Source organism: Clarias gariepinus, chromosome 17 (assembly GCF_024256425.1).
Source record: "Clarias gariepinus isolate MV-2021 ecotype Netherlands chromosome 17, CGAR_prim_01v2, whole genome shotgun sequence".
Taxonomy (NCBI): domain Eukaryota; kingdom Metazoa; phylum Chordata; class Actinopteri; order Siluriformes; family Clariidae; genus Clarias; species Clarias gariepinus.
The window spans coordinates 25119515-25137961 of NC_071116.1; the positions used below are offsets into that span (position 1 = coordinate 25119515).

General features: G+C 45.1%; 1 protein-coding gene across 1 annotated transcript; it reads left to right on the top strand.

Moving 5' to 3' along the window:
- Positions 1 to 2068: 2068 nt before the first annotated feature.
- On the top strand, positions 2069 to 10774 carry LOC128545354 (beta-microseminoprotein-like). The gene is made up of 4 exons (XM_053515533.1): positions 2069 to 2153; positions 3322 to 3415; positions 3591 to 3708; positions 10536 to 10774. Exons 1-4 carry the CDS (start codon positions 2151 to 2153, stop codon positions 10645 to 10647), a joined length of 327 nt encoding a protein of 108 aa, XP_053371508.1. The 5' UTR covers positions 2069 to 2150; the 3' UTR covers positions 10648 to 10774.
- Positions 10775 to 18447: the final 7673 nt, after the last annotated feature.

The window sequence follows — 18447 nt, forward strand, 5'->3', positions numbered from 1 at the left end:
GTTTCTCAGAAAAGTGTTTCAGTTGTCTCCCTCCGTGTCGCTGCCATGAATTAGTGATGTATGTGTAACATCCTAGATATCCCAGAATCAACACTCCTTGTCGTCCGCGCATCCGCTTCAGAAAAGTAACAAAGGATAATCAGTAAAACCCCATTCACTCTATTTAATGTTTCCACTGAAATAAGTCTTACCACCAATGCACTGCATATTCTAAACTTCTGCTTATACTTTCTGAACTGTCAATAAACTTCACTCTTTCTAACAACCATCTTTCTGTGTGAGTCCACTCTGTGTTACAGTTTTAGTTTTACAGCCAATGAGAATAAATGCTTTTTTATTTTAAAAATAATTTTAAATTAATAATAAATAAAATACATTTTACAACTTGGTTCTTGCATGGCCAGCATACTCACTGGACATGTCACCCATTAAGCATGTTTGGGATGTTCTGGATCGGCGTATACGACAACGTGTTCCACTTCCTGCCAATATTCAGCAACTTCGCACAGCTATTGAAGGGGACCAACATTCCACTGCCCACAATCAACAACCTGATTAACTTTATGCGACGGAGATGTGTTGCACTGCGTGAGGCAAATGGTGGCGACATCTGTGGCATTATGCTGTGTGATCACACTGCACATTTCAGAGTGGCCTTTTATTGTGGACAGTCTAAGGCACACCTGTGTGTGCAATATTTATGCTCTCTAATCAGCACCTTAAAATGCCACACCTGTGAGGTGGGATGGATTATATTGGCAAAAGAGAAGTGCTCACCAACACAGATTTAGACAGATTTGTAAACAATATTTAAGAGTAATCGGTCTCTTGTGTATGTAAAAAAATGTTACAGATCTTTGAGTTTAGCTCATGAAAAATGGGTGCAAAAATAAAAGTGTTGCGTTTATATTTTTGTTCAGTGTGTATATATATATATATATATATATATATATATATATATATATATATACACACACACACACACCTTCCACGTAAATATTACAGGAAATTTTGTAGTAGATTTATGTCATACAGTAACACTGAATTTAAGAAATGTACATTTGTAAGCTTCTTCCTGTTGATGGCTTATTGGTGTTTTGTGCAACTTCATTTGCAAAGTTAAATAGCTTGTTTGTGGAAAATTTTAAGGAAAAGAAATCTGAAATATGTTAATTTTCTCCTGTAAGAATAGGGAGAAGAGAGCAAAGTTCAAATTAATCATTTGCTTTTTGCTTTCAAAGTCCATGCTGAAAAGACCAGCATTTGTAGGTTTTGTCCTTCTTGCTCTTGTCGATGTGAAAAAACTTGGTGAGGTACAGTACTAGGAAAAAAAAGCATAGGTAATTTGAACAGGAATGAACAAGACACTAATGACTGAACATTTTCCAGGTCACTGTTGTCATCATTCAGCCATGATAGTTGCTTTCTGGTGCTTGTACACAAGCAATTATAAATATCTGAACATTTGTGATATCAGTCCAATACTGTTGCTAGAAGCAACATTACCACTACTACTAATCTTGCATCAGCTTTATTGAACTGTCTTCTGTACTTTACAAAAATAGGTTTAACTCACTATTAAGATAAATTGGACAAGATGTGTCAGCTGGTTAGATTTAGTCAAACAGCAAGGGTTCAAAGTGCTGGTGCAGCACTCTTTTATCAGTAAACATACAATGTAAGAAAGTACACTTAGATGCCAAATATATACTATCATGCCAGGAATTCTTAAGTAAAGCCTACCATCTAAAAGGTGGAATGTATCATGTAATATATCTTATATGATAGATTTTTAAATACACAAATAAATAAATAAAGAAAGTGTTTCCTGCAACAATACAAACCAAAACATGTCTTTTTCTACAAGTTGTACATTTAACATAACCACTCATAAATACATATACTCATAAACAAATTCATAAATTATATTTTATTATTTCTTAAAATTATTATTTTATGATTCAGGGTGCTGTGTCAGTACATCAGGTTATAGCATATATATAATTGTATTGGAATATAACTAAACTGAATTGTACAACTCACTCTCAGAAAGTGTTTCCTAGGAAAAATGTGAGTTGCTGATAACCCCAGCCCTCTTTCTGCTGTATTTAAACCAATGCACCCACTTTAGTGTGTCCCAACTTGGAAACATGGTAAGTTGACCTTATATTATTATATTATTATCTGTGTTTAAACATTTCATCAACAGATCCTGAATTGACCTGTATTTGGTTTTATATAAGATCTTTTACTTAGACATAATTTTAAACTATGTGTGACATTGGTATAATTATTATTTCCTGAGTTCCGTTAATTTTATTATTTTTATCATAAACCACTTATAAAGTACTATACCTAGGGTTATAAAACCAGATTAAAACTATTTATTAAATCCACTGAAACTTTTTCATACCAATGGGAACAAATCCTTTTGCATTTTATACAATGTTTCCTGTGTTGTCAATTGTGTATCTAATTTCAGTTAAATTCATTTTAGTTATATTTTAGTTTTTATATTTTAGTTTTCACAAGCCATAACACTTTTAAAAGGCAGGATCTTAAAATCCTAAAAACCTGAATTCAATTTAATCTCATATGTGTGTTAATATATAGGTTTTTATATGTGTTTTGTGTATTTGTATATATATATATATATATATAACACACACACACATATGTATGTAGTGGGCCAGGGGTAGCTCAGTGGTTAAGGCATTGGATTACGGTTCAGAAGACCCCAGGTTCAAACCCCACAACCACCAAGTTACCACTGTTGGGCCCTTGAGCAAGGCCCTTAACCCTCAACTGCTCAGATGTGTAATGAGATAAAAAAAAAAAAATGTAAGTCGCACTGGATAAGAGCGTCTGCCAAATGCCTAAATGTAAATGTAGTCAGGTAAAGTAAGAATTTCAATGTACTGTTTAAACTGTGTATTTACCGTGCACATGACCATAAACTCAATTCAGTTAAATTCAGAAAAAAATATTTTACCTTTTATTTCATTGTTATGGGCTACTTTGTGTAAATTTATGAAAAGAAAAATACCATTGATATTTATTAAAGCACCGTATTATAGCAGAACAGAATTTGTAAAAGTTCATGGGGTGAATACTTATGCAACGTGCTGTAATGGTTCTGTAGTTATGAAAGTTATAAATTTAACCATTTAAAGTTGGTCACTGGCTTTGTGTAAAAACAGGTAATAGTTTGGTCATGGAAATAACCTCACTTACTCAGGGTTGTAAATGTTCTCCAGAAGTAAAGTTTGTCAGAATTTGTTTGTGCAAATCAATCTGATCATTTACCTTTTGGTTCTTAAGTTTGTGCTTAAGGTGTCAGTGTTTCTGGGTTTTCTTCTGCTTGTTCTTGTCGCTGAGAGTCATGCTGGTTGCATGCATGAGAGACTAAAAGCAGGTAGGATTTTACACACACACACACACTGAATATTTAAACGGTATTAGGCATAGTACTACCACCCAATGGCCTAATTAGATAAGTTAGATAAGTTGATCACACATATAGATGTTCTCCATAAAGTGACAAGTAAGTATATATTACACTGTGATGCTAACCGTTAATTCTAATTTAGGTGCGACTCGTTGTCAGGATATTGTGGATAAGACATGGCATCCCATTGGATCCAGCTGGAAAAACAGCAAGTGTAATCGCTGCTGGTGCATGGACGATTTAATAAGATGTTGTGATGGGTAAATGCACAGAACATAGCACAATAATCCTGCATGCAATATATTGTAGCGTTTTTACGCCGGAAAGGATGGTGGAGAGACGAGTTAGTTTATTTGCTGCCCAATGCAAATGGCTGGGAGTATCTTATTTACTACACACAGTTGAACCAGCAGCATAAACAACACACACACATATCACACATACCCTGGCTAAAGCCACTAAACCAAACACCTTCTCCAAACAGGGTGAACACATAACAGCCCCATCCCGCAAAGCATGATGGTTCCCAAGCGAAACCCCGCCCCCGTTACACTGCCCCCACCCGAGCTGTGACCGTCCCCGGTCACCATGGCGCACTCAGTCTAACAGACGTGACGGTGGTCGGCGCCGGCGTTGGGAACGCCGGAGTCTGGTTGCGGAGGAAGGGGGACCGTCGCCCTCCTCCTGAGGCGGACTGGCCTCCACAGAATCCGACGATGCCCTGGTGTGGGGCTGATAAGAAGCCAGACGGTCCCGGTGGAGCACGACCAGTCGCGACGGCCCCGTCAACCGCACCCGGTAGACCACATCAGAGAGCTGTGCGACGACCGTGCAGGGGCCCACCCAGTACGACATAAGCTTAGGTGAGAGCCCCCTTTTCCTTCCGGGGGAATACACCCAAACCTGCTCCCCAGTAGCAAAGTCTCGCCCCCGGCTGTGAGTATCGTACACGCGGCGCTGCTTAACCCCGGCGTCCGCCAAGTGTCTACGCGCCAATTCGTGGACACGGAACAGTTTGTCTTTCAACGAACAAAAATAATCCAAACCTGGTTTCGTGGGTAAATCCACTTGTGGAGGGGGCCCGAACACCAGATCCACAGGCGTGCGCAACTCGCGACCGAACATTAACGCAGCTGGCGTCAGTTGCGAGGACTCCTGCACCGCTGTACGATACGCCCAAAGCACGAGAGGCAAATGCTCGTCCCAATCTTTTTGCCGGTCGCTGGTAAGCACGGCGAGTTGGGTGGTGAGTGTTCGGTTGAACCGTTCCACGAGGCCGTCACTTTGTGGATGCAGGGGCGTGGTGCGGGTCTTTTTCACCCCGAGGCGCTCGCACACCGCCGCAAACACCTCCGCCTCGAAGTTACGCCCCTGATCGCTGTGCAACTGCTCCGGGGCGCCGAATCGGCTGAACACCTCATCCACCAGCACTCGAGCCGTGGTGGAAGCGCTCTGATCCGGAACAGCGAACGCCTCCGGCCACTTCGTGAAATAATCCATGGCCACCAGCACATAACGATTCCCGCGATCAGAGATGGGAAACGGCCCCAGAATGTCCATGCCCATACGTTCCATGGGCGCCCCCACCCGAAAGTCTTGCAAGGGTGCTCGCGAGTGCTGGGTAGGGCCCTTCTTTGCCGTGCAGACATCGCATCTGTGAACAAAAAGTTCGCTATCAGTATGACAACCCGGCCAGTAGAACCGAGCACGCAGCACAGGCGAAACGACCACCGGCGATGGTTTAGGTGCCGCAGTGACTCGGCTGCACGCCGGCTCGGACGGCCGATTACCGACGGGGGCTTCGGAAGACTGCGCAGGGAGAATGTTCTGATTCACGGGGGTCGGGGTGTGTTCGATGTCGTGACCACCCACACGCTCTTCAACCCGCTCGCAGTGTCGACAACGCTCTTTGCTGCACGGTCGGCGGGATAACGCATCGGCGTTAGCATGCAATTTTCCCGCTCGGTGCTGAACGGTAAAGTGATAGTCCTGCAACCGCTCGAGCCAACGCGCTAACTGCCCCTCGGGCTCTTTAAAACTGAGCAGCCACACCAGCGAAGCGTGATCGGTCCGCAGCAAGAAGGATTGCCCGTATAAATACGGCCTAAAATGCAGCTCGCGCCGCGTGACGCAGTAATTCTTCTCCGGCGCAGACAACGCGCGGCTGAAGTACGCGACAACACGCTCTTTGCCCCCGGCAACCTGAGACAGGACGGCCCCCAGCCCTACATCGCTCGCGTCCGTGTCGAGAATAGACGTACGAGCTATATCAGGATATTCGAGAACAGGGAACGTAACCAGAGCTTCCCGTAACCGAGTGAACGCACGCGCGTGCTCCCTGTCCCAGCGAAACGGCTGGTTCTTTCTCGTGAGCGCGTGCAGCGGGCTGGCGATCGTGGCAAAATCCCTCACGAACCGGCGATAGTACGACGCTAACCCGAGAAAGGTGCGTAGCTGCGACACATTTGATGGCTCGGGCCAATTCTGTACCGCGGCAATTTTGGCTGGATCGGTGGCAATCCCTTGAGCGCTAATCACATGTCCCAGAAAGACAGTTTTTTGCGGCGTTACCCGTATCGATATTGTGCTGCACCAAATTGGTATGAATGCACTCGTGCTCATCTACTGCGAAAATATCTGCGAACTCGTGCAAAAGGGACTTCACGGCGTCGGTCTGCGTCTGATTTAGCCCCACACTGCTACGCCGCTTCAGCTCGACCATTATTCTCGCTCGGACAGCTACCGGATGTTTACATGGCGCGTCCACCGGAAGTTCCGCCCCCCTGGTGCGTGCTACTAACCCGTCCGGCTGCGCTTTGGGCACTAGCAACCTAGCTAAACCGAAACTACCACGCAGAGTCCCGTCCGCGAGATTCAGTACCGCACCCCACCTTTCCAAAATGTCTAACCCCAAGATACAATCATCCTCGATATCCGCCACAAAGAATGGGTGAAAAAAAATGATTGCACCTACTTGTATTCGCACTGTGCGACAGGCCCGTATCCTCAAATAACTCCGCGACACGGTGCGAATGTTCACGGCCAGGTCCGGCAGCACGCGACCGCGCTCTCCACGCTCCAACAATCCCCCGCACAGCAGTGAAACTGTAGAGCCGGTGTCCACGAGCGCCCGCAGCGAAACGTTGTCCAGGCCACAGTCCACGTAGACCCCCGCGCGATTTCCGCCATGTCCCGACCGGAAGTTAAATTCGGCAGTTGGGGAAACAAAGATGGCTGCGGGAGGCGGGGTCGAGGCCTAGCCGCGACGGTTAGCCCTGTCCCCGGCTAGGTTCACCTACCCAGCGGCCGCGAGCCACCGAAGATCGCTTGGCTCTCTCGCCGCGGTGTTCACCCAAGATGGGCTTGGCGCGCTCGGCCTCGCGCAGCGCCTTGGACAGGGACGCCGGTGCCGCTAACCGGAGGTGCTCACGAAGCCGGTATGGTCGGATTCCCCGAAGGAACGCGCGACGAGCTAGCTCTTCCTGCTGGCCGTGTCCGAAATCCGGGTAGCCCTGGCGCGCAAGAGATCGCAGGTCCATGGCGAACGCCCCCAGTGGCTCAGAGGCGCTCCGCACTCGGGTTGCCAACTCCTCAGCCCGGAGATCTTGCAACGCCCGCAGCGCGTCACCCTCCAACGAGAGGGCCACCCGGACGGCTGTCTCTGCCGGGGACCAGCCCGCGAATTTGGCGGCTAGCTCTACTTGGGCAATAAACGCGTGGGGATCGTCGGCGCCGTTGTAGGCCGGCAGGCGCAGCTGCAGGTCGCTTCGCTGGCGGACGGGGCACGGAGCTGTAGCTTGCTCCGGTGCCAGCGCCGCGTCACTGGAGGAATCCTCTCCGAGGTCCAAGGCCGGAACCTGGAACGCGCCGCTCCGCTCCGGTCGCCGCTCTTTGCCCGCGCTGGCCCCATCAGGGAGGGTCTTCTTCCTCCTCAGCTGCTCTGCTACTCGGCGGCCTATTTGGATCCTCCGGATTTCCTCCGGGGTGCACTCTAACTCGCGACTCTCCATCCCACTTCTGACACCAATTGTAGCATTTTTACGCCGGAAAGGATGATGGAGAGACGAGTTAGTTTATTTGCTGCCCAATGCAAATGACTGGGAGTATTTTATTTACTACACACAGTTGAACCAGCAGCATAAACAACACACACACATATCACACATACCCTGGCTGAAGCCACTAAACCAAACACCTTCTCCAAACAGGGTGAACACATAACAGCCCCATCCCGCAAAGCATGATGGTTCCCAAACGAAACCCCGCCCCCGCCACAATATGTATATGCATGATTACTGTTTGCTTGGGAAAACTTTATCTACAGTAAACTAAATGGATTTGGTAACTGACAGTAACTGAAATGCATTGATTTATTTAATTCTGGAATCACAAAAGCCAATATGACCTTGTTTATAATATACCTTTAAAATGGGGTTTGGGAAGATGTCTAATTGTGTTTGAGAACCCAACTCTTCACAAACTAGAGGATCCCATAGCAAGTCTTGTCAATACACATGACTTCACAGATTATTGAGGAAAGTCAACTGAGGGGGAATTATGTGAAAATGCTCTTCATCGACTACAGTTCTGCATTTAATACCATAATTCCCTCCACACTTACCACCAAGCTGGAGCACCTGGGACTCAGCTCATCTATGTGCCAGTGGATCTCCAACTTCCTAACTGGCAGACCACAGGCAGTAAGGATGGGCGGACATGTCTCAGCCCCTCTCACTCTCAGCACTGGAGCCCCCCAGGGTTGTGTTCTGAGCCCCCTGCTGTACTCTCTGTACACCCACGACTGCGTGGCCACTACCAGCTCCACCACCATCATCAAGTTCGCTGACGACACTGTTGTGGTGGGCCTGATCACGAACAATGATGAGACGGCCTACCTGGAGGAGGTTGGAAATCTGGAGAACTGGTGCCAGAGGAACAATCTCCTCCTGAACGTCAGTAAGACAAAGGAGCTGATAGTGGACTTTAGTACAAAGCAGGTGAGGAACTACCAGACCCCCGTCATCAACAGGAGCCCAGTGGAGAGAGTGGACAGCTTCAGATACCTCGGTGTTCACATCACGCAGGACCTGGCATGGTCCTGTCACATCAACACCGTGGTAAAAAAGGCCCGGCAGCGTCTCTACCACCTCAGACGCTTGAGAGACTTTAGACTGCCCTCCAAGGTGCTCAGGAATTTCTACTCCTGCACCATCGAGAGCATCCTGACGGGAAATATCACGACCTGGTTCGGGAACAGCACCATGCAGGACAGACGAGCTCTACAGAGGGTGGTGCGATCAGCTGAGCGCATCACCCGCATCGAGCTCCCTGACCTGCACTCGATCTACAACAAGCGGTGCTTGACCAAGGCCAGGAAGATCGTGAAGGACCTCAGCCACCCCAATAATGGACTGTTTACTCTGTTGCGGTCTGGGAAGCGATTCCGCTCCTTGAAGGCCAACACAGAGAGACTGAGGAGGAGCTTCTTCCCGCAGGCGATAAGGTCTCTCAACCACAACCACCCACTATGCAGAACTACACAATATTTTCATAATTGGTCAAATCCATCAATCTTCTTACATCCATGAACACTATGGACAATTACACGCTCACCTTCCTTCATATATACACTACATGTCGTACGTTACATCCTGGACCATTGCACAAAGACACTTCAATAACTTTGCACACCTACCTTCACAACTACACTACATTTTACAGTTTTACGTTTACATCCTGGACCAGTGCACAAAGTCACTTTAATAACCTCTGCACTAAGACACTTTGTTCCATGCATATTTGCACACACCGTAAAGTATATTTCAATTTGCACAGTATATTTCTATTTTGTACATCCTATTTCTATTTTTATTTTTAGTTCTATTTTTTCATAGCACATTTCTATTTTTATTTTTAGTTCTATTTTTCCTAGTTTAATTTAATTTTGTAATTTAATTTCTATCGTATTTCTTTTATTCATATTTATTTCTTATTTGTAAAATTTAACTCTCTTTTAGAGTCAATGGCAGTCGTATAATACATTTCACTACATTTCGTACTGTGTATGTTTGTGTATGTGACAAATAAAATTTGAATTTGAATTTGAATTTGAAGGTCCCGTATGATGTTATGGGCGACATAGCGCAGGGGGATGTCTCTGTGGGTGAGGGTAGCACATATGATCAAGTTCACTTCTTGCTGCACATGGACATTTACAGTGACAATTTATGTACCTTCTTTTCTTACAACAATCCTGCATTGTAAACAGACATGAGTCTATGGGGAATTTCTCTGGCAACATTTTCAAATATCCTATACAAAAGATATGTGCTGTACTTCAGTCTACATTCACTTACCACCTCATTAGATACACCTTGCTTGTACTTGGTTGGCCACTCTTTTGCCATCAGAAATTATTTGTTTCTTTGTTTTGTAGTTTCAACTAGGTGCCTGAAACATTCCAAATGAAGTTTTGCTCCATATTTACATGACAGCATCATGCAGGTGCTGATTCCACCACATCCCAAAAGGGGCTTAATTGGATTGAGATCTGGTGACTGTGGAGGCAATTTAAGTAACGTGAACTCACTGTCAAGTCCGGGAAACCAATTTTGGTCATGAAGGGACATGGTCATCAACAAGACTTATGTTGGCTGTGGCATTTAACCGAATTGGTAGAGTACTAAGGGGGACAAAGAGTGTCAAGAAAAAAGCCCATCTCCATTAAACCACCAACAAGGCAGGATGGATGTTAAAGACGAATTCTGACCCTACCATCTGAATGCGACCATTACGTAGCATCTTTTAGCAGAAGTACTAAAGGGATTTACTGTAAACTATGAAATGTATGTCCATGGTTATTGGAAATAGTCAGTTTTTTGTTATGAGGCATCATGATATAGAATGTTTAGCTCCAGTTAGGCCTGGTTACAGTGTGTAAGCACCCAAGAAAAACTATAATATAGTTTTATTAATAGTTTTATATTTAGTTTAATATTATATTAATTAAGTACCATAATAATATAGTATTATTTACTTTATTTTATGATGTATGTAATATGTAACAATATTTTAATTTATATTACAGATGGCCAACTCGTGTATCTGGAGGCTGCACCATTAAATATGATTATGACACCTGTACATATCAGATTATTCATACAGATAAAAGTGTTCCATGCCGTGGTGTTGGAAAGTGATTGTGTCAAGATAAATTAAGATTTATCACAAATGTATAAGGTCGAATGTAAGCACAAAAATAATATGATGATTACTTTAATGTGAACATACAGTAAAGCTACTGAACAAAAAACAAAGTTGTTGTTGTTTGACATTTAAGTGATCCAGGCTAAAGACTGAGGTTTAAAATAAAGAAAATACTCTATTCTTTAAAATACTTAGTAATTGCTGAGACATGATCTCTTGAAAATTCATATAAATAGGTCATTAATTCAGAGACAGGTTAATCTTCTTCTTCTTTCTCTTTCGGCTGTTCCCTTTCAGGGGTCGCCACAGCGAATCATTTGCCTCCATCTAACCCTATCTTCTGCATCCTCTTCTCTCACACCAACTAACTTCATGTCCTCTCTCACTGCATTCATAAATCTCCTCTTTGGTCTTCCTCTAGACCTCCTGCCTGGCAGTTCCAACCTCAGCATCCTTCTACCGATATACTCACAATCTCTCCTCTGAACATGTCCAAACCACCTCAATCTGGCCTCTCTGACTTTATCTCCAAAACATCTAACGTGGGTTGTCCCTCTGATGAACTCATTCTTGATCCTATCCATCCTTGTCACTCCCAAAGAGAACCTCAACATCTTCAGCTCTGCTACCTCCAACTCTGCCTCCTGTCTTTTCTTCAGCGCCACTGTCTCTAAGCCGTAGAGCATTGCTGGTCTCACCACTGTCCTGTACACCTTTCCTTTCATTCTCGCTGATACTCTTTTATCGCACAACACACCTGACACTTTTCTCCACCCATTCCAACCTGCCTGTACCAGGCTCTTCACCTCCTTTAAGCACTTTCCGTTGCTCTGGACCGTTGACCATAAGTACTTAAAATCCTGCACCTTTTTTACCTCTGCTCCCTGTAGCCTCACCGATCCTCCTGGGTCCCTCTCATTTACACACATGTATTCCGTCTTGCTGCGGCTAACCTTCATTCCTCTGCTTTCCAGAGCATACCTCGACCTCTTAATGTAGTTGCAAAAAAGGTCTTTAATAATCAAAGAAATGGTCAGCAAAACTGTAGTTAAAATAAGCAGTATAACATAACAAACCTTAGAAAAAGTGCTCTTAAATACGCGCTAGAAAACGTTTACTTTTGCTGTAACCCTGTTCCCTGGAAAATCGGGAACGAGATGCTGCGTGAAAACGCTATGGGAACATCTTTTTGTGTTGCCAGTTGTGAAGCCTGCGTGTATCAAACACGCCAAATTTTTGGCCTCTATGACCCCGGTCAGGTAACATCATCTGATTCTAAATAGGAGTGAACCCTAAACATTCCTCAGATCAATTTTGTCTGAAAGGACGTCCAGTTACACAAGAAGTGCGGCATTGGAGCGCAGCATCTCGTTCCCGCTTTTTCAGGAAACAGGGTTACAGCTAAGTAATCCGAGACGTTTCCATTCAAAAGCTACACACGATGCTGCGTGAAAATGCTATGGGAACGAGAATACCAACTGCCACACTGCAAGCGGTCCAGACCCAGGGTTGTGTTGCGTGTGCGCAAAATAGCCAAGGAGGTCTCAGACCTAGCTCTGGGAAGCTGACTCGAGGACCTGTGAGCCTGGAGAAGCATAAACATCCAAACTATAAAATTTACCAAATGTGTGCAGAGAGGACCAACTTGCCGCATCACACACTTGCTGCAAGGGGACTTCTCTTGCCAGCACAATAGATGAGGCAATCCCCCTGGTTGAATGAGCCCAAATTCCTAGAGGTGAAGTGTGGCCACGTAGGCTAGGGCAATAGCATCTCCCACCCAATATGACAGCGTTTGTCTAGTGGCGGCCACCCCCCTGTTTTGGCTGCTCTGACTTACGCCACTGGCTAGTTCGGTGGACATAAATCTGAAGAGCACGTACTGGACACAGTAAGTGAAGTCTGTCCTGCTCCGGAGATGTAAAAGGCGGAGGACAGAATGCTTTGAGAACCACTGAGTGCATGGTTGAGAATGGAACTTTCGGAAGATAATTCGGGTGATGATGCAGAATGGCTTTGACTAGTCCAGGGGCAAAGTCTAGGCAGGATGGGGAGACAAACAAAGCCTGTAGATCTCCAATTCTTTTCAAGGACATAATAGCCATAAGAAAAACCATCTTGAGAGCCAGAATCCTGGCGGGCGCTGACTCTAGTGGTTCAAAAGGGGTGTCGATGAGACCTTCAAGCAAAATAGCTAGGTCCCAAGAAGGAACCGTCGCTCTGGTGGGTGGCCTAAACTGTTTAGTTCCACGAATAAAACAGGCAACTAAAGGGTGCTTTCCCACAGAAACCCTGTCAGTCAGAACATGACAAGCCAAAATAGCGGCTACGTACGTTCTGAGAGTACTAGGGCATAAGCCCAAAAACAACTTTTCTTGCAGAAACTCCAGCACTGAAACAATTCGGCAGTGGACTGGGTCTACACGTTTTGCCATGCACCAACTTTCAAATACACTCCATCTGAGGGCATAAGTTCTTCTAGTGGAGGGACCCCTGGCACTTAAAATAGTTTCTATGACACTGGCTCAAAGAGCAGCATATCTTAATTAGTTCCCCTCAGGGGCCAGAGCTCGGGATGAAGTATTGTCCCCTGCGTCTGAGACAGAAGATCCCTCCTCACTGGAATCACCGACGGCGAGCCATCAAGGAGCGATATTAGATCCGAGAACCACACTCTGGTCGGCCAACGGGGCGCTATCAGTAAGAGGCACAGACCCTGTTGACGGACCCTCGCCAGGACTCCCGGGAGCAGAGCTATCGCCACATTCATATGAACTGGAATGTAAATCGCCCTGAGGGACAGGGGCTTGTCCTGTGCCCAAAGCAGAACCTGGTGCGCTAGCTTGTTCAAGTGGCGCGAGCACAGTCCGCCCTGGCGATTTATATACGAGACTACCGTAGTGTTGTCCACCTGCACTAGGACATGGTAGCCTTACAAATGCTGGAGGAAGTGCTTCAGGGCCAGAAATAGAGCCATCATTTTGAAGCAATTGATGTGCCGTGCAAGAAGATGACCTCTCCAGCTCCCTTGGGCTGGACGGCCATCCAAAACCGCACCCCAGCCCTTGAGTGGAACGTCTGTTGTTAGCCTCTTGCAACGACAAGACGGACCTAGAGTGAGACCCAGAGTCAGAAACCCGGGGTCTGAACCACATAGAAAGGGTACGAAGCCCCTGGCACGTAAACCTTATTTGCCTCCGGGGATTGGCCCTAGAGTATAATCCCCTGGCTTTTAGTCACAACTAAAACGATCTTATGTGCGGACAGCCCAAAGGTATCACCGTGGACGCAGCTGCCATGAGACCTAAGGATCTCTGAAATTAATGAACAGTAATTTTCTGGTCTAGCTTGATTTCCTTGAGAGTGTTGAAAATGGACACGAGCGGGAGACAGCTGTGCCCGCATTGCGATTGAGTCCCATGTGACACCCAAATACATTGTTCTCTGAACAGAAAAGAGCACGCTTTTCGTGCCGTTGAGTCTCAATCCTAAGGAACGGAGTTGAGCTAGGACGACATCCCGATGTCGAAGCACTAGCTCCTGAGACTGAGCCAAAATCAGCCAGTTGTCTTTGTAATTTAAAATACAGATGCCTTGGAGTCATAAAGGAGCCAGAACTGCATCCATGCGTTTTGTGTATGTGCGGGGTGAGAGAGCTAGACCAAATGGAAGGAAAAAGCGAACCTCAGGAACTTACTGTGTTGTGGCAGTATTTCTATGTATTTGCACGCAGCTCCCCGTTCATCTTGGAAACCAAGAAATACCGACTGTAGTAGCCTAACTTTCTGTCTGGTAGGGTAACATGTTCTATGGCCCCTTTTTCCAGCAACGTCAGTAACTTCAGACTCAGCAGATGCGCCCTTTCCGGTTTGACAGAGGTAGAGACCACGCTGTTGAAACGCGGAGCGCGATGTATGAACTGGATCCTGTAGCCTCTCTCTACAGTGCTTTCTACCCAAGCAAATATACTTGGCAGTAGCTTCCACGCTGCCAGGTTCTCAGAAAGGGGCAATAGTCTTGGCGGCTCAGTTACACACGGGGGTGTTAGCTGTTCGGCATCCTGGAAAAGACCGAAGAACTAACATTTCGTTGGAGACCGGTGTTGCCCGATACACTAGTGGTGCCAGGAAGAGGACTTTATTCTCAACAGGAATTCTGCGTCCCCCTTGGTGGTCCTGGGCGGATGAGTGTCAGGGCTTCTTCTTCATGAAGAAGACAGTACGCCAGTCCGACTACTTTAAGGTGGATTGCGAAGTGTGGCGCTCCGCACCCCAGTCTTTAAGCCCGGCTCAAAACAGTCTCCTTTTGTCCTTCACGCCTCGCAAGACTCAGACGCTATTGGGACTGGGTGGCTGACAGTCCCAACTCCTGAGCACGGCAGGTAACGAATTTCCAGAAGGCTTGTTCGTATAGCTTTGCCTCCCTAAACCTGGTGGCGACCGAGTTAACGGCGTCGCCAAACAGGCCGGAAGGCGAGATCGGGGCATCAAGTAGGAATGCACGATCCTTATCCTTGATGCCGTAAGATTCAGCCACAAGTGCCTCTCCGCGGAAACCATAGCAGCCATAAAACGGCAAATAGCACGGGCCGTCTGCTTTATTGCACAAAGAGACAAGTCTGTGGCTTTGGCGTAATCCCAAGAATGTTCTATCATCAAGAGCCTCGCCAGTGCTCAAGTCTTTCAGCAGGTCAGTCTGGTAATCCTGCAAAACCGCCATGGTGTGCAGTGCAGCACCAGCTTGACCTGCTGCCTAAAAAACGCTTTTCCTCCCAGGGAAGACGAAAGTCTACACGGTTTGGAGAGAAGTGGTGGCTTTTTGCAGGGAGGATAATATCTGCTGCTGGGGCCAGTCGATATGCAGCCGCTCGACCGCACTCGTTACTACTTCACGTAACTCATTAAACGCCTTAGTCTTCACTGGAAGAGCGCTCAGAGGTAGCTATTTCCATCTCTGCAGAAGAGAGAAGGGATGTCTCTTGTCCATTCACAAGAAGCGTTGGAGCGCGCTTGAGAAGCGGGCCGAGAAATTTTCATCCGATCCGGTGAGAGCGTGAGAGAAAGGAGGGGAGAATCCGTCTCGTGCATGTCTGCCAGATCCATGCGCGAGCCCCAGGAATGCGCCACAGCTCGCCTTCTTTATAGAGAACCACAATCGGGACGAGGTCACAGTGCTCACTCTCTCCTTGAAGCCCGAGGAGAGCGTGACTTTTCCCTAAACACTTGAAACAGTAAGAGTCGAGATCGCCCTCCGGGATGGGATTACCACACGGAGGGACACCTCTCACTTGAAGCTCAGCCATATCAGTGAGTAAAAGATTTTCTTACCTTTACTGATTTACACACACACGCTAACACAATACCAGTCCTAAAGGCAAAAAGATTTGAGGAATGTTTCCGGTTCACTCCTATTTATAACCTGCGGGTGCACTTCATCAGATGATGTCACCTGACCGAGGTTATATAAGTCAAAATTATGTTTCCTTTTGGCACTTGTTGCTTCAAAAACAAAACTAAAAGCAGCTCCCTTTTCCTTTTTGCTACTATCCTTGCTAACATTTTTGGGACCCATGTTGCTATGTCTTTACTAGATCTTGCACAAATTTCGAAGAAACCCACAAAAAATATATGTACACTTACTTTGCTTTGTTTTCCACTGAGACAAGCAAGTTTTGAACGTCTTCTGGGCGTATGCGCAACTTTGCCGTCATGCGTTTAGACTCAGTTTGTATGCTCGTACAGTATGCCAAAAATGCTTTGCATGGCGAAGTAAATTTCTTGCAATCTTTCAGTTCTTAATTCTTAAGGCCAGGCATTCGTATGTTGAGGTACTACTGTACAAAAATTAAAGTTGTTTATGTAACAACCTCAGCAGCGAACCTCATTTTTCTCTTGTCTGTTCCAACCACTCAGGCTTCAGCATCACCAGTATACTAACCACCAACCTGATCATCCGTCATCATCTGAACCTGTTTCTCACTAATTCATCCCTTAAGTTATTTTTTTTTTATGCTTAAATGATTTATATGTCATTGTGTGGCTTAACAAACAATTTTTTGTAACAATTTGGTAAGGTACAGGGACAGTACTGAAAATGAAAAACAAAAGATTGCGAAAATAATGAGAGCCAAAAACAGTCATGCTGGCATGAGAGACTAAAAGCAGGTAGATTTTTTACACACACACACACACACACACACACACACACACACATTAGTGGCCGATTGGAATGTGTCACTCCCCTTCCCCCCACAAATGGAAGGGCAGAGTAAGAAAAGCTTTGAAGGACGCTGGGAAACCATATTTAAATCGAAGAGGAAAACAAAAACCAGGAAAAAATCCACCTAAAGAGTTGTGGAAGAAGCTTATGTGTGATGTGATCTCTCTCTCTCTCTCTCTCTGAACACGCTGAGGAGCACTAAACACCACAAAAACAGTTAACCTATCAAAATAAACCACATACCATATATAATAATTTAAATGTACATAATGAAGGTCAAAGACATATATATATATATATATATATATATATATATATCAGGATTACATCATGATTCCTTCTCATTGATTTTACTAAGTTGTCTGAGCCGTTCTATAAAAAGAAAGCCTTTCAGGTAACAAAATATAAAATAAAGCAAAGAGCAGAATGAGCAAAGATATAAATCTGTGTCAATTTATCTTTGTTATTCGAATAGATACACATTACAAACAATTATAATATGAATAAAAAACATTTTTTTTTTTTTTAGGAAGATTAGGTGTATTCAGCAGTATTGAATTAACAAACATGAAAGGTGAAACACTATATGCTTACATACTTCATCCATCATTTCATTCTATTTTATCTTAAATATGTGTGAAGAACAGAGTGAACTTTATAGTTACTTACACTATGTGTATCTTTTATGAATAAAACACATGAGCAAATTAGATTTGAATGGGTTGTTATTGTTGCTTCCATAGACATCTTTGTGTATTTAACAAGCTCAACATGTGTTGTTTTACTAGTACATATGTGTGTTTAAATGTCTGAAACCTAAAATATGCCTTCATGTGGTTAACCCTCTGGGGCCCGAGGTGATTTTGGGGCCCTTGAGATGTTTAGACATGTTCTGATATTTGTACTTTTTTTCAGCTATTTATAACATATTACTGACCAACCTGTATTTTTCTTTTAAGTTTTAGCACAAACTGTTCTACAATTATATGTGACCAAAATGAATTTGTAAATGGGTGGCCCATCGTAATGTGTCACTCCCCTTCCCCCCAAGAAGTGTACTCCAAAGTACCTCACACATGGAACTGATGACAAGCTAAACTTGGGAGTAAAAGGGATAGTTTACTACATGCATTCACAGAATGATAAGTTCTTCAAGAACTTATCGTTACGAACAAGCTACAAAGATGCCAAGACATTACACTGCTGCTGAGGCTTTGGCTCTGCTGCAAAACATGGACTCTTGTGACTCGGATGGTGGGGAAGTTTCCATTCACTTGCAAGAGAGTTCGGACTCTGACATGTCTTCAGGTGATGAGATGTGTTCCGGGTTAGAAAGTAGAACTCCTCTTAAGAAGAAAAGTCGTCTGGAGACACAGACCACACAGAAGAATTCCAGCCATGAGACGGCAAAAGATGACACAGTGTGGGTTGAGGAAGAAGTAGGGAGGCCGCTCCCTCAGTCAGAAGAATCATCAAAAATCGCTTGCAAAGCGATCCTTCACACTGTAAGAGAATGTACAGTTGAGTATGGCCGCAGGATGGAAGCAGATTGAGACATGTCTGTCTATGAACTG